The sequence below is a fragment of the Engystomops pustulosus genome, chromosome 3, assembly GCF_040894005.1.
Source record: "Engystomops pustulosus chromosome 3, aEngPut4.maternal, whole genome shotgun sequence".
Lineage (NCBI taxonomy): Eukaryota > Metazoa > Chordata > Amphibia > Anura > Leptodactylidae > Engystomops > Engystomops pustulosus.
The window spans coordinates 185,968,258-185,982,618 of NC_092413.1; the positions used below are offsets into that span (position 1 = coordinate 185,968,258).

Sequence of the window (14,361 nt, forward strand, 5' to 3'; positions counted from 1 at the left end):
ACAGCGGGAAGCAGCCAATTATTTTCATCTCCACGTCAAATGCCTCTAGAGTTAGAGATAATTTTGATAGCTCTATTAGGATAATCTGACCTTGGAGCCTTCACCGTACAGCTCAGCACATTGCACAGGGAGAAGTAGTGTGCGACATAGCTGAGTGCGAGTCGCTGTCCTTGCTGTTTAATGCATATGTACCCAGCTCCGTATATACATGAGATGGACCTGCAGGGGGCACCACGGGCACAACTTCTACCTCACTGGTACCAACCTCATTGATACAGAGGTTTCTCAAATTTTTTTCTGGCAGAGTAAAAAACTCCTCATGAAGATACAGATGTTATTTATTTCCATGAATACATTTATTCATTTTACATAAATTAATGGCAAATTGTTGGAATTGACATGTAGATTTTTACAACAGAAATATACTGTATTTTTCTGGACTATAAGATGTGCTTTTTAGCAATAGAAACCCCTGCTAAAAAGTGCCTGTGACTTATGGTCCGAAGTCAGGAGGATTCAGCACTGCCAGAACCTGTTGACCGCTGTCCTGGAGATCGAGTGAAAAACTCATAAAGCGCACCACCCGATCTCTCAGAGAACAGACCCTCCTCACCGCTCTCTCACTCCTAGTCTCCTGACACAACCCTGTGCAGGACCCTGAATGACATCATTTGGTCAAGATATTTAGTAAGAGGTCGGATCGGCTTAAATGAATTTACTGCAAATACATTTTTTTTAAAATGGCTAGGGAGAAAGGTGCTGGGGGGAGGATTGTGGGGGGCACATTTGGTGGGTGGGTTTTCAGGAGTGACAGGTCCTCTTTCAGCCTCCGCTCCTGCATGCCTGATCCAGCCTCCGCTCCGTGATGCCTGCTCCGTTTTGCTCCAGCCCCCAAGCCCCCGCTCCGCTCCTGCACATCTGCAATGTGTTCTTCACTGTGTTCTTTCACTGTGTTCTTCACTTAAATGATCCTGTGTTCACTGTTTTAATTGTATTCTTCACTGTTCTTCACTGTCTTTTATTAATTAAATGCTCGATCTCGAGCAGGGGAAATACTCGTCCGAGCAACAAGCTGTTTCGAGAATGCTAATACTCAAACGAGCATCAATCTCGGACGAGTATACTCGCTCATCTCTAATTTAGGCCCTTCTTGAAGCTCTCTACTGTCCCTGCTGTGACCAGCACCTGACGCAGGCTATTCCACAGATTGACAGTTCTCATAGTAAAAAAGCCCTGTCGCCTCTGGTGATTAAACCTTGATTTCTCCAAACGGAGACAATGCCCCCTCGTCTTTTGATTTGATTTAATCTGAAACAACTTACCACCATATTGTTTGTATGGACCATTCATATGTATATATAAATTAATCATGTTCCCTTATAGTCGTCTCTTTTCCAGACTAAATAAATGTAGTTGTTTTAATCTTTCCTCATATTGAGACCCTCCATACCCCTTATCATATTTGTGGCTCTACGTTGAACCCTCTAGAGCAGTGATGGCGAACCTATGGCACGGGTGCCAGAGGTGGCACTCAGAGCTCTTCATGTGGGCACCCAGGCCATTGCCCCACCGCACCAGACAGGACTCAAAGAATCTCCCTAAAATTCCAATCAACTTAAAAGATGCTGCTTTCGGTCATATTTTCATACTTACTTCGCTACTTGGGACTGTAGGAAGAGGGAGAATGAGTAGACAGGGCCGAATTATCCTTGGAGGACCTTCTGCTGGCCCCACGATTCTCTGTGTACAGAGGGACACTGGAAAGAAGCTAAAATGTTCCATCTTTCTGTGTTGCTGTCCTCAGGAGGCTAATATGATAGAAAGTTGTTGAAGAACAGGGAGCACTAAGTTACTGCTTTAATTTTTGGTTGGCACCTCGCTATAAATATGGGGGGTTTGGGTTGCTATTTGGGCACTCGGCTGCTAAAAGGTTTGCCATCACTGCTCTAGAGCATCCTTTTTATGGACTGGTGGCCTGTACTGGACAGCATATTCCAGCTGAGGCCGAACCAGTGCCTTGTACAGTGGTAATATTACATCCCTATCACTAGAGTCCATACCACTTTTGAAACATGACAAGATCCTACTGGCTTTAGAGGAAGCTGATTAACACTATTAACACTATCTATTTGTGAAAGCATTACTGCTTTAATGCATTTTCCCCACACCTGCCTAATACTTTTGCACAGTAATGATTTATAAAAAATTGTCTTAGATTGTGGTTCAGTGCATCTAAGGTGTCATCATGGGTAAGAATGGATATGTGTTTGAAGTTCTAAAACAGACTGCTATGATCCTATGATCAAAGTTAGGCAGCACGGTGGCTGAGTGGGTAGCACTTCTGCCTTGCAGAGCTGGGGTCCTGAGTTTGAATCCCGCCCAGGTCAACATCTGCAAAGAGTTTGTATGTTCTCTCTGTAGCTGGGTGGGTTTCCTCCGCGTACTCCGGTTTCCTCCCATACTCCAAAACATACTTTTAGATTGTGAGCCCCATGGGGACAGGGACCAATTTGACATGCTTTGTGCAGCGCTGCGTAATCTGTGTGTGCTATATAAATAAAGAATTATTATTATTACTTTATGATGTGACACGAATTCAGAGATAGAAGATTTCTTTATAGACACAGGACTACATCCATCTGCAGGCAGTACATCACATACACAGACAAGGAAGGAATGTGCATATTATTTCTGGAACATATACAAATACAGGCAATGCTGAGTGTGCATGTTATGCTGTAGGAATACACTTTTACATATAGACTTCTAGTCACACACCGACACATACAGGTACAGTAATCATTGTATGAAGCATAACCTATACAAGATAAATTGGTAACAATATTGTTCCGCTTTAATAGCTTTATTTCCTAAAATGTTTCCTAAATACTAATAGGCTTCTATGAGAAATGTTTCTTCTTAGTGTCCAGGGCTTTGTATGTAATGAAAGTAACACAAACATATAAATGTTTTTTCAATGTTTTAGTAAAGTTTTGGGAGATTTGAGTTCACTCTTGGTACTGATACGACATTAAAATGAAAGTTTGGCTAAAAGTCCAGAAATCGTAGAAGTCCAATCATAGAATCCAGAAGTACAAGGAGGCCATCTACTCTTTACTATAAGGTCCAAAAGACACTTCATCTTTATTCATACTATATTTATTCATTGTATATCATATCTTAATACTGGTGATAATCAGACCTGTTAAAATTTAGGTTTGTATGTGTTCAGCCGAACTTAAATTTTAAAAGCCGGAACCCGGACCCCAACCAGTAACACTCACAATCTATGCTAGAAACAACTGCGGGTGTTAGACCATGGGCTTTGTATTTTAAGGGGCTATACCCCCCAAAACACACTTGTTTTGGGAGTGTCTTTTTGTTCATTGCTTGTTGTTGGACGTTTTCCAGGACGTATGCCCAGGAACACCATGAGCCACCATGAAGTGCTTTATGGTTTCAAGGGACATACACTGTGGGAACTATCCAGGATGCCTGACGTCTTGTGAATGGGTTCTAAGACTGCTATCCGGAACGCCCGGAGACGCCTCACATGGCACGGAGAGACTTTGTCTACTATGGATTGTCACCAGCTGGTTCTAGTTCTGTGCAAGTATTTTGAATAAAGCTCTTTATTATTAACAAAAATCCTTCCAAAAATATAAACTATCCACAAGATAGATTTTATTTTTTTTTCTCGGTCCCTTTAAACTATAGAATTGGGATTCCTGAGCTCACTGTTCCTCTGACTGAGCCCAGTATGGAACAGTCTTAAAGGGGTTGGCCACTTTACCTCAACTTTTTTGTAATGTGCAGAGGGCAGGATATTAGGTAATTTACCAATATACATCTATTAAAAGGTCTGCACTTTATTGATCTGTAAAGTGAATATTCTTGTCTTTTATCTCATCAGTCAGACATTACTGTCCATAAAATGGGCGCAGATGGAGGGTCATGTGATGTCTATCTGTCCATGAACAATCACCCTGCCTTGATCTACACTATTATAAGGTCCTGGCAGGTCGATCCATCTGCGGCCATTTTATGGTCAGGAATGTCTGGCTGATGAGGTAATAGATAGGAGGCTTCACTTCACATATCAAGAAAGCGGAGCAGAACTATTAATAGATGTATATTGGAAAATTACCTAATATTCTGCTCCCCCACACACACTTACACGCACATTACAAAAAACATGAGGTAAAGTGGCCAACCCCTTTAATTTCTATGGGGCTAATAGGAAAAGCTTAGCGCTGAAAACTAAGCTTCAGAAAAAGCAAAATCATGCGCTAAATGTTAATAGAAATTTTAGCAAGAATTCCCATAATTGACTAAAAACCTCCTATATGCCACAGATGCTTTTTGAAACACTTCATGCACGGAGGAGGGAGTCCAACAGACCTTAGAGGTTTTTATTTCAGGCATGGGAATAAAATATATTATTGGATAAAATATTAAAAGTAGCATTCCTTGTCTATATCCTTTCTTACTGTTCCAGTGCAGCCGCTCTGGTGCCACCTGCTGGTTTCTGTTCACATGACTGTAGCTGTGATGTAGCCACTGGGTCTCTGCAACCAATCCTGTTATAGCTTTACATGACATGAGGCTGGTAAGGGGGACTGGAGCAGCAGTGGTGGAACAGCATGAGGTTAGCTTGTAGATAACAAGACTTTGATTATTTGATCACATTTTCCCCTCTTGGGTAATTTATTTTTGATCAATTCGATAAAACCTTTTCTTTCTAATACCACATATGGTTCTCTTGTCTGGAAACCTTTGCACGGGCTGTAGCCTGCCCCACGGTGCCCTCCTGAAGTTCACATGAAAGGTCAATGTCATTCTGTATATTGCACCACCAGGGTCACAGCAGGGCTCTGTTGAAATGTAGACATCTGGTTATCAGTCTCTCTCTGGAAATGGGTGTCCGGCTTTGTTTCTATATTGTTGCTCTGAGACTTCTCCTCAGAGGTAGGATGTCTGGTGGAAGCAATGTTGAACGTGATATTGTCCGGAAGTTTACGTGTAGCCAAACAAATCTTGGTTGATTTTGAGGAAAATTTATTGCTGGAGCTCTGGGGTGCACTGCTACAATGGAGAAGGGCAATGAAGCACCTGTAAAACTGAAGAAAAGAGAAAACATTCAATGACATAACAGATTGAATACCTAATAATTGATAGTGATCTTAAAAAAACATTTTTTGAAATATTGATATTGCTGTTCATTGATATTGAACCATATAAAGCCTATTGTCCGATTCAGTCAAGCGCCTGACTACAGAGACAACCGATTTATCCATTGACCTTTAAGTACGGTATGTTATGTTTATTATTATGTTTGAGAACTACTTTGGGTATACTACATTTGCAATTTTAAGTTGAAGGGGTTCTTCATATTTTACTGCTGTAGAGTAACGAGCCAATAAGTGATGAGGAGTAGAGATGAGTGAACCTGAGCTTTAAGGTGGGTTTAGATGAGCTGCATGACCTGGGTTTATTGCCAGATTGGCGGCCATGCAGCCAATCTGGCAAATTGACGCCCTTAGCAACTAGCCATGTCTGTTATTGGTCATGTGGACACCCCTGGCCAGCCATGGCTAGTAGCTAGAGACATCAATTTGCTCGATTGGCTGCACGGTCTAGTGATGACCTTTCGGTGCTATCTCTTTAGTCACTGTTCAACCTATAATGGGTCATGTGTTGCAAAATGTTAGGTGTGAGAATACAGTTCGAAATGTAATTACCCAATTCTACTTAACCTCAACATCTCCTGTTAGTAAACAGTCATGACAACCCCATACAATGAAACCAGTAGGTGCAGCCGACATTGTAAAAACACTGCCACCATTAAATGAAGAATCACAATGCTTGACACTTTTATTTTACTATTTATTTTTTACAGAGCCGAGTAACAAGTAATTTTTTGCTATTGATAGAATTATGGGAAATGTATAAATCATTGAACATTTTTCAATTGAATGTTTCTAGGTTTTTATGTAAAATTGTAAAATATGTAAATTTAATGACAAAAAAATAATGACAGTCAATGAAAATAAACTTTATGGTTTAGTCAATTTACTTTAAATAGTCGATTAGTCGATTTTTTTTAAAATACTTTTGAAACTGTTTCTTTCGTAGTTTAGCCTCTAAATACAGGCAGTCCCCTACTTAAGAACATCCGGCTTAGAGACGACCCCTAGTTACAAACGGACCTCAAACGGTGATTTACTGTACAGTACTTTAGCCATAGGCTACAATAAACAGCTATAACAGTTATCACTGGTGTCTGTAATGAAGCTTTATTGTTTATCCTGGCTCTTATCCAATTGTCACAGAGACCAAAACATTTTTTGGCTGGAGTTAAAATTATAAAATATACAGTTTCAACTTACATACAAATTCAACTTAAGAACAAACCAACTATCTTGTATGTAACCCGGGGACTGCCTGTAGTAGGGTAAATTAACTTGTTAGATACCTTTTTATAACTTTTTTACTAATGCAGTAAAGGATCAGCAATACTGGTAGTGTTTATAGCCTTCTGACTGGTCGGGGGAGGGGGGGGGTAGTTTGTTATTTTTACTAGTTGTATCTGTTAGCTGATATGAGATCCTGAGACACTTATATACCCTTCAGCTTACTTCTTCTGAAGGTCACTACTAGGTGTTGCCTGGTTTTACATGCAGTGTTCTGTCTCTGGGAGATTATGCATAATGTTTTACAAAATAATTTACAGTAGATAAAAAGCCTTTTTACAGTTTTCTATGAAGTTTTTCATTTATTAGAAAAATGTTCAGACTCAGAGAGTCGCTCACTTTGTCTTTGGAGAAGTTATCTTGTCTAATATTTGTATTTTCTATATAATACAATATGTCAAAGTACTGGCTCGGTGGCTCTTACCTATCGCCCTGATTTATGTTGACTGTGTATTTATCTACATAAGATCCCCTACTGAGTAATGACATTACAAATTAAAAAAATCACGTCATCCCCACAGATATTTCATGGAGCAGCCAATAGAAGGTTTGCAGAAACGGTCATTTGTATCGAAGAGGAATGAGTGGAGACGGGACATAGTGTGCTGTAAGGCCAAACCTAAGTATAATACAATAAGACAATCAATCTAAGATAAGGAAAACTCTGTCAGTGTTCATCTAGCTCGTTCTGCTGAAGCAATGAGAAAACTGACATATTTACAAATGCCGGCATCCTTATCAGGAAAATGCTACTCATGTCCGTGCGCGAAAGAAGGGATGTCGAGTATGTTCTATGATACTATTCGGAGGATGCATGGTTTTCATAGAGATTGCAACTGGCGATCTTTGTCCTAGGTTAAAAGAATATTTCTATCACTAAAAACGTCATTTTTAGAATTGGTGGTGGTCCTGGCACAAGACAATGGGGCACATTTAGTTACCCATCCGGGTAGCGATCCCCAATATGGACTGTCCGACTATGATGCACTGTGCCGTGATTCACAGAGATCCTGCGGCCGATATCCTGCATGTGTTGCTCCCAGCTCAGGTCCGCCGGAGTTCACCTTCTTCTTCCCAGTGTATCTAAGTGTATTTCCTTGCGACACAATTTTAAAGTTAAATCGTGTGCGATACAATGCCCTTTTAAATCCCTGCGCGATCCCCAAAAAGTTGGAAAACCCAACGGAAATGTGGCCGCAGGGACTTTTAGTAAATAAGCCTCAATCTCTTTAAATTAAGGGAAATAATATGTCCACTAAGGTTCTCTGATAAGGACCAAGTATCTCCAGAAGAGAGGTCCATTCACATCTGTAATAGTTCTTAAAAAGAGTGCCATCTTTCCAACTATAACATCTGTACCAGCAGTAGGAATAGTTGCTTGCAGGACCTTAAGTATGGGATATTTGGCTTTCCCATTTTTTTCTACAATTGTGATTTACTCATCTCAAACAATTTATTGAAATAAAAGCCAACGGCAGCAGTAGGGATACCACTAAAAAATACCAAGGTCTCAATAACTTGTCACGTGGCCTTCAGTATTAATTTGAGCTTGCAAACAAAGTCTCAGGTTCACAAGGTGACTTATTCTCTGCTAGGGCATGGCATCCCATCCATTAGAAGGACAGCCTCCAGGTCATTAAGGTTCCCAAAGTACAAAGTTAAGAACATTCACATGGAGATTCGGCTCATCCCATAGGATTTAATAACATTCAGGTATGGAGAAAATGCAGGCCACTCCTTTTGAGGTCCCTCTGTTTCAAGCAGACATTCTCTAATGAGGTGACCATGATGGGCTGGCACAGTGTCCTCCATGAAGATGAATCTGCATATGCAGAAGCACAATGGCACATTCAAAGTGTAGGGTTGCTATTTGGCTATTACACTGTAACATCAACAGGTGACAAAAGTGGCTGATGCACAAGACTTTTCTTGATGTCTCCAACATTGTTGGTGGCATTTATCTCTGATCACCGTGAATTGACTTTCTTAAGTGAACAGCACTAAGGCCCACTGGTACCCCTTTAGGAGAGTCTCCCTGCCCCATGCAAGACCTGGTGGTGTGGTCACATAACCTTGCAGGTTGTCAAGCAAACATCTCAGATGTAAACGGTTTTGAATAGTTCAATGTAACACATGGGTATATCTCACATTCCATAAATGGACTGAAATTTGGTTCTAAAAAAAAAAATATTTGTCGTAAAGGTGAGGAATGCTTCCATCAGATATTCATGGCTTATCTTGCGGAAAAAAAACCCCTTAACCATGTACCTAAAAAACTTGAATAGCAAATTCTAGGAAATTTTGATATACGAAGGACAGAATGTAATAATGTCAAATGAGAACAATCTCGTGGCTGGACTTGAAAGGTTCTGCTCAGAGCCAAAGCAATCAGCATCAAATAGAAACAGAAGTCATTAAGGTTGTGCCGTCATTGCCCACACATATCTCATAGGATGTACTGTGTTATCCTGAAAAGATTACTACATCATTTCTTTAACAAAAAAAAATGTTACATCAGTTTTTCATGTGTCTTTCATCCTGGTTTCTTAAATGTACTCAAGATAACAAAATAACACATTCTCTAATTCACTGTTATTAACAAAAATACAGCATTTCACGGATATAAGTCCAACCTGTCTCTATCAGTCCTGGTGTACATAATTTCAGTTACCCCTAGACATGACCCTGTAACTTCTGACTTAGGGTCGGGGATGCCAAATTGGATTTCTGTGTGACAGCAGGTGTGACAGCAGCAGGTGCTGAGTTTTTCCCTCTCTGTTCCCTGCACTCTAGCCCCGCCCCATGCAGTCCAGGATGGAGCTCACAGACACTCATCACTTCCTGGCAGCAAACACATTGTTAAGAGAGAGAGGCTGCAAGCTACGGGCAGATAAGTTATTCGGGAAGGGGGAGGCAGACACAAAAGATCTCATAGTTTGAGAACACATATGTAGCAGTGCTGGCATATTGTAATTGGCATCTAATGGATCTCATCAACTCTGATCTGTCTCATCTCTCTTTCTGTGTCAGATACTAGTACAATGTTCAGAAGCCAGATGAAAGTATAGATAAACCTGTACCATGATAATCTAACCACACTGTCACCCCACAGTACTAGTTGGATCATAATGGGGATCATTTACTAAGGGCCCGATTCGCGTTTTCCCGACGTGTTACCCGAATATTTCCGATTTGCGCCGATTTTCCCTGAATTGCCCCGGGATTTTGGCGCACACGATCCGATTGTGGCGCGTCGGTGCCGGCATGCACGCGACGGAAATCGGGGGGCGTGGCCGAACGAAAACCCGACGAATTCGGAAAATCCGCCGCATTTAAAACAAAAAATGTGTCGCGAAAATTACACTTACCTTCACTAGGTATTGGCCAGTGAATTTCAGGGCATTCTAGCGCGCCTCCGGGGAACTTCAGCGCAGGAACTACCTTAGTGAATCCCGGCCGGACCCGAATCCAGCGCAGAGAACGTGCCGCTGGATCGCGAATGGGCCGGGTAAGTAAATCTGCCCCAATGTGTCTGCTTAGAGAGGCCATCACTCTAAAACTCCCACTTACTAGACCATTTGTTCATTCTATTGCATTTTTAATATTGAAGAGCAGATGATACACTTGTATGACCTTCCATTTAAACACAGCTCTTCTCCCGCTATATCGGGGCTTCCAACTCAAATTGAATATACAACAGAAAACATTGGGCCGTGACTGCAATGTGCAGTGAAGAGCAGGTCGATTAACATAATTTTGCAGATTATCCAATTCTCCTCCATTTATTAAAAGTTCTGCTCCGCTTTCCTGATATGTAAAGTGAAGCCTCCTGTCTTTTACCTCATCAGCCAGACATTCCTGACCATAAAATGGCCGCAGATGGAGGGTCATGTGATCTCTATCTGTCCATGAACACAGGATAAGCTAGTACTAGGTGATCGATGGAGGTGCGACACTCAATCCAAACTTCTGTTTTACACTGTTGATGGAGATAGAAGATCTGTGCACAGTGTATAATGACTAAGGTACAGTGCCAAAGTGATATACAGTGATATTGCTAAGAATTTTAACCATTTACCAGCAGGTATAACTGGTGTGAGGGTAAAATTTTGCTGCAAGGTCCTTAACACTCTAACACTATCACTTCGCAGGAAGCCTATTCCTCTACCTATGGTTCAACATATGGCCAGTGATGTTATCTTTCTGGCTCAGTTCATTAGCTAAGCCATCCCACTTTTCTAAAGAAGTTACAATACTCTCTGCATACTAATATGGAGCCATATTGAGAAACATAAAATACACATTCACTTAGGGTTTGACAGTGGTTACACTGTATCAATTGGAAAAACTTTTTAAAAACTAAGATTGTATGTCTTACAATTTGCTGGTTTGTCAAGTTTTCAGAGTTTTTTTTTTTTAATGTCCATTTTTCAAAACTATCAACCATTGACAGTTCTGAAGAAGAACAAAATGTATCTCTGGGTCATGGTTTCTGGGAGAAGTGGAACCTCTGGGAAGCATAACCCTTTAAATAGAACAGATGCCTGCTGTCTTGTATTGCTGTGTAACTTTGACTGAAGGAGACGTGACTTTTAGATATTCTTGAGAACAAATTTAACAAAGTTATGTTTTTTAGAAAATGTAAAATCAATTAAATTCTGATTATATTAAGTTCTGAGCAAAAGAATAAATGACTGGAAAAAATCAACCAAATACTTTTAGATGAAAAAAACCCCAAAGTGAAATGCAAAAATATATAAAAGCCCAAACCTATAATAATATTAATAATAATTAGCCATTAGGATCCCCATTGTCCACTGGCTGTAAATTCCTAGGACACCACCAATATGATTCATAATGAACAATAACCCATTCAGGATTTCCTGCTCCGATTCTGATGTTGTGCATGATGATTGGTCAAAGTAGCTCAAGTACTTACCCCAATGACAATATATAATGGAGACTTCCCAGTTACTAATGTTAGCCATTAATTAGCAAATTAGGTACCAATTGATGGAACCGGAAGACTAATAGGAAGTGTATTAGTGTATTTTATGACTCTTGGGCATATGCTGTGATAATTTTATTAGTACAGAGATTTATTCTGTCCCATGCTGCTTCTGACCCAGTTGGAAGTGATGGAGGTCACAGAAACTACTTCAGCCAAACACTGGCCTTCTCAGATCACAGGACATCACACCCTCTTATGTACTGTGATCCACCATTTAGCTGAAGGGGGGTATTGGGATCCCTAAGACTTGAGTGCGTATTGGAAGGCTAAAGAGAAGAGCAAGGACATTTCTTGGAACCCCTGTCCCGACCCAGAATTTTTTTATAAGCTCTTAAAGGAAGTACCAGAAGGTGGCACACAATGTTCCTACAGAATTATATTATGGAACTGTAGGAATTCTTTACAAATTCGATGTAGTGGTGGCTTTACCATGACTAAGGACAGGTTTGCTGTCCGAAACACGTAGGCTTGAAACATCCTTCTGAGTGGAAACTTTTATTTGCTACTTATGCATTGAATAAAGAAGTTATTGGAGTTTGGAACCAGGCTGGACCGTGCTTTCTTTCCTGATCGGCTTTACCATGTGCCTGAATATGAAATGGAATGTTTCTCATCTTGTAGCTTAGTTTTCATCAGTCTAGTTCATTTTGTTCGTTCTGTGTTGGGATCATAAAAAGTTTTTTCCACTGAATTTATGAATTATAGAAAAGAGTCAAGGGGTTGTAGGAAGAAAAGAAAACAAAAATGAGTTATTATGGGTAAATTGTCTTCTCTGCCGTTCCCGGTTTGCGTCTAAACTGAAATACAAAGACAGCATTATGGGAGTCCCTAAAGGCAAACCTGTGACAACCCTGGCCAGACTTTAAAGATACCAGAAAGAAAATAACACTTTATAGTTATTAAAAAAAAAATTGTGAGACAAAAGTTTTAGACAGGCAGCTAAGATAACATAAGTAGACTTATGAATAACTTTTGTTCATCCCTGAAGGGAAATTATAGTGCATGACGTATAACATAATCATAGACTAACAAAAGAACAAACCGACATTTACATAAAACATGTACACAATATTACAGGCAAAACATACAATAATCACAGCACTCCCAATTTCACCAGTTATTATACCATGTGATGGCCACAGGAAGGAAACATTTCCTGTACAGCTCTTGGCGAGACCTTGATGAAGGTGCTCCTATGCCCCAATTTCAAGTAAAACATTGGATGTTTGGGGTTTCTCGCAATTGACCTGAGTTTCACACAGGTATATCACTACCAGGAAGATATCTAGCTCCACATCAATAGTTTTTTTTCTGCTTTCCTTTTTTTCTTAGCCAATTAATTTGCCAAACTACTTCCAAAGCAGACCGCATAAAAAAATAATAATAATACTGGCGATAACCATTTCATAGGACATATATAAACACTGCCTCCAGATATCGAAGGACACTTGTCAGCTAATTAAAACTAATTAGTAGCACATACTAATGAAAGCATATCCCTAGTCCTCATACCCTAAAGCTCTGCCACATGTGGCACAAAGCGGTCCGATCGACTGACCTATCTTTGGTGGATTGGCGTATTCATGAGGGGAAGGTCCAGGTACTCTTCTCTCTTCTGCTTCTACCCCAGTCCACCACTCCCACACCAGATGCGGGTGGTGACTGCTTGGCTTAATGCCTCCTCAGACTACCCCCTCATGAATGCACCAGACCGCTGAAAGGTAGCTCCGTTGATTGGACAGCTATGTGCTACAGTGTGGCTGAGATTTAGGTTATGTTCCGATAAAGATAGACTTTTCACCGTAACATAACTGGAATAGGGCTATGGATATGCTTTCAGTAGAATGTGCAGCTCTTCTTTTGAATTAGCTGACAGGTGTCCTAATAATTTAAGTTTATGTAGAAAGAAAAGATGCAAATTTGCCCTCTTTTTCATTTTTTATCAGCGTGATACTTCGCATGAGCATTGGAAGTGGTTAAAGGGTTTTTCAATCAAAAGAAAATGTAGCCATCTGTCTATCCTGTAACAAACATTGTCATATACCATCTGTCAGCTGCTTACACAATCTCCTGCCCTCTTTTGGGTCTTGTGAATGGATAAACATGATGCCAGTGAAGTTTGCGGGAAGGCCTCATTCACATGAGCGTGTACTCACCCGGGCTGGATCCCGAGTTAAGCACGCAACTGGGTGTAGATGGGGTAGGCATGAGTGCTCCTCACTCCTCCCTTCTTCATATGAGCGGCTATGATGCGGAAAGACATAGTGTGCCATAGAAGTCAATAGTGGCTGCGATCTGGCCACAAATTGTGCAGCCAGATAACTGCACATTATGAGTCGTGTGAATGGAGCCTTAGGGCGTGAGGACAGGACCAGATGTTCTACCTTGTCTATTTGTTTTGCAGCACTACACCAGTGACATACAGAATAGGGGCTGGGATCAGGGAGCATACAGAGTATAGAACAGTAGGAGATAAGTGTTTGAGAAGTGGTCAGGATGTGAGCTAAGTAGATAAACTGATGACTAAGGAAACCATGATGGTTCTAGAACATGGGGCAATGCATGGAAATGTATTGTATGACTATCTTAACATTGTAGCCCAAAGGACTACATTCTACACTCTACATGAGCTTCCTTCTTTTATACTCCGATGATCCGACGTTCCTCCACGGCTCCTTGTAGCCAGCATATGACCACTGTAGAACCTTATCACTACTTTAAATAGTGACCCTATCATATTTGGACTGCCGCCAACAGAAGCTAAAATTATTCATTAGTCCTGAAGACTCCTCATAGGAATAATTAGTGAGGAAAATCAGAGGTCTATGAAATTGTTTACATTGGAATGATAAATCACTTTTTCTAACGGGCACTTGA

At 40.6% G+C, this 14,361-nt stretch overlaps 1 protein-coding gene across 1 annotated transcript in view; it reads right to left on the bottom strand.

Annotated features, from left to right (window-relative positions):
* Positions 1 to 3,847: 3,847 nt before the first annotated feature.
* The window catches only part of LOC140122448 (vertebrate ancient opsin-like), an 86,036-nt gene continuing 75,522 nt past the window's right edge, over positions 3,848 to 14,361 (bottom strand). Inside the window, exon 4 of the mRNA XM_072143323.1 lies at positions 3,848 to 5,120. Within this exon, the coding sequence (XP_071999424.1) occupies positions 4,836 to 5,120 (285 nt within the window). The 3' untranslated portion in view covers positions 3,848 to 4,835. The remainder of the gene's footprint in view (positions 5,121 to 14,361) is intronic.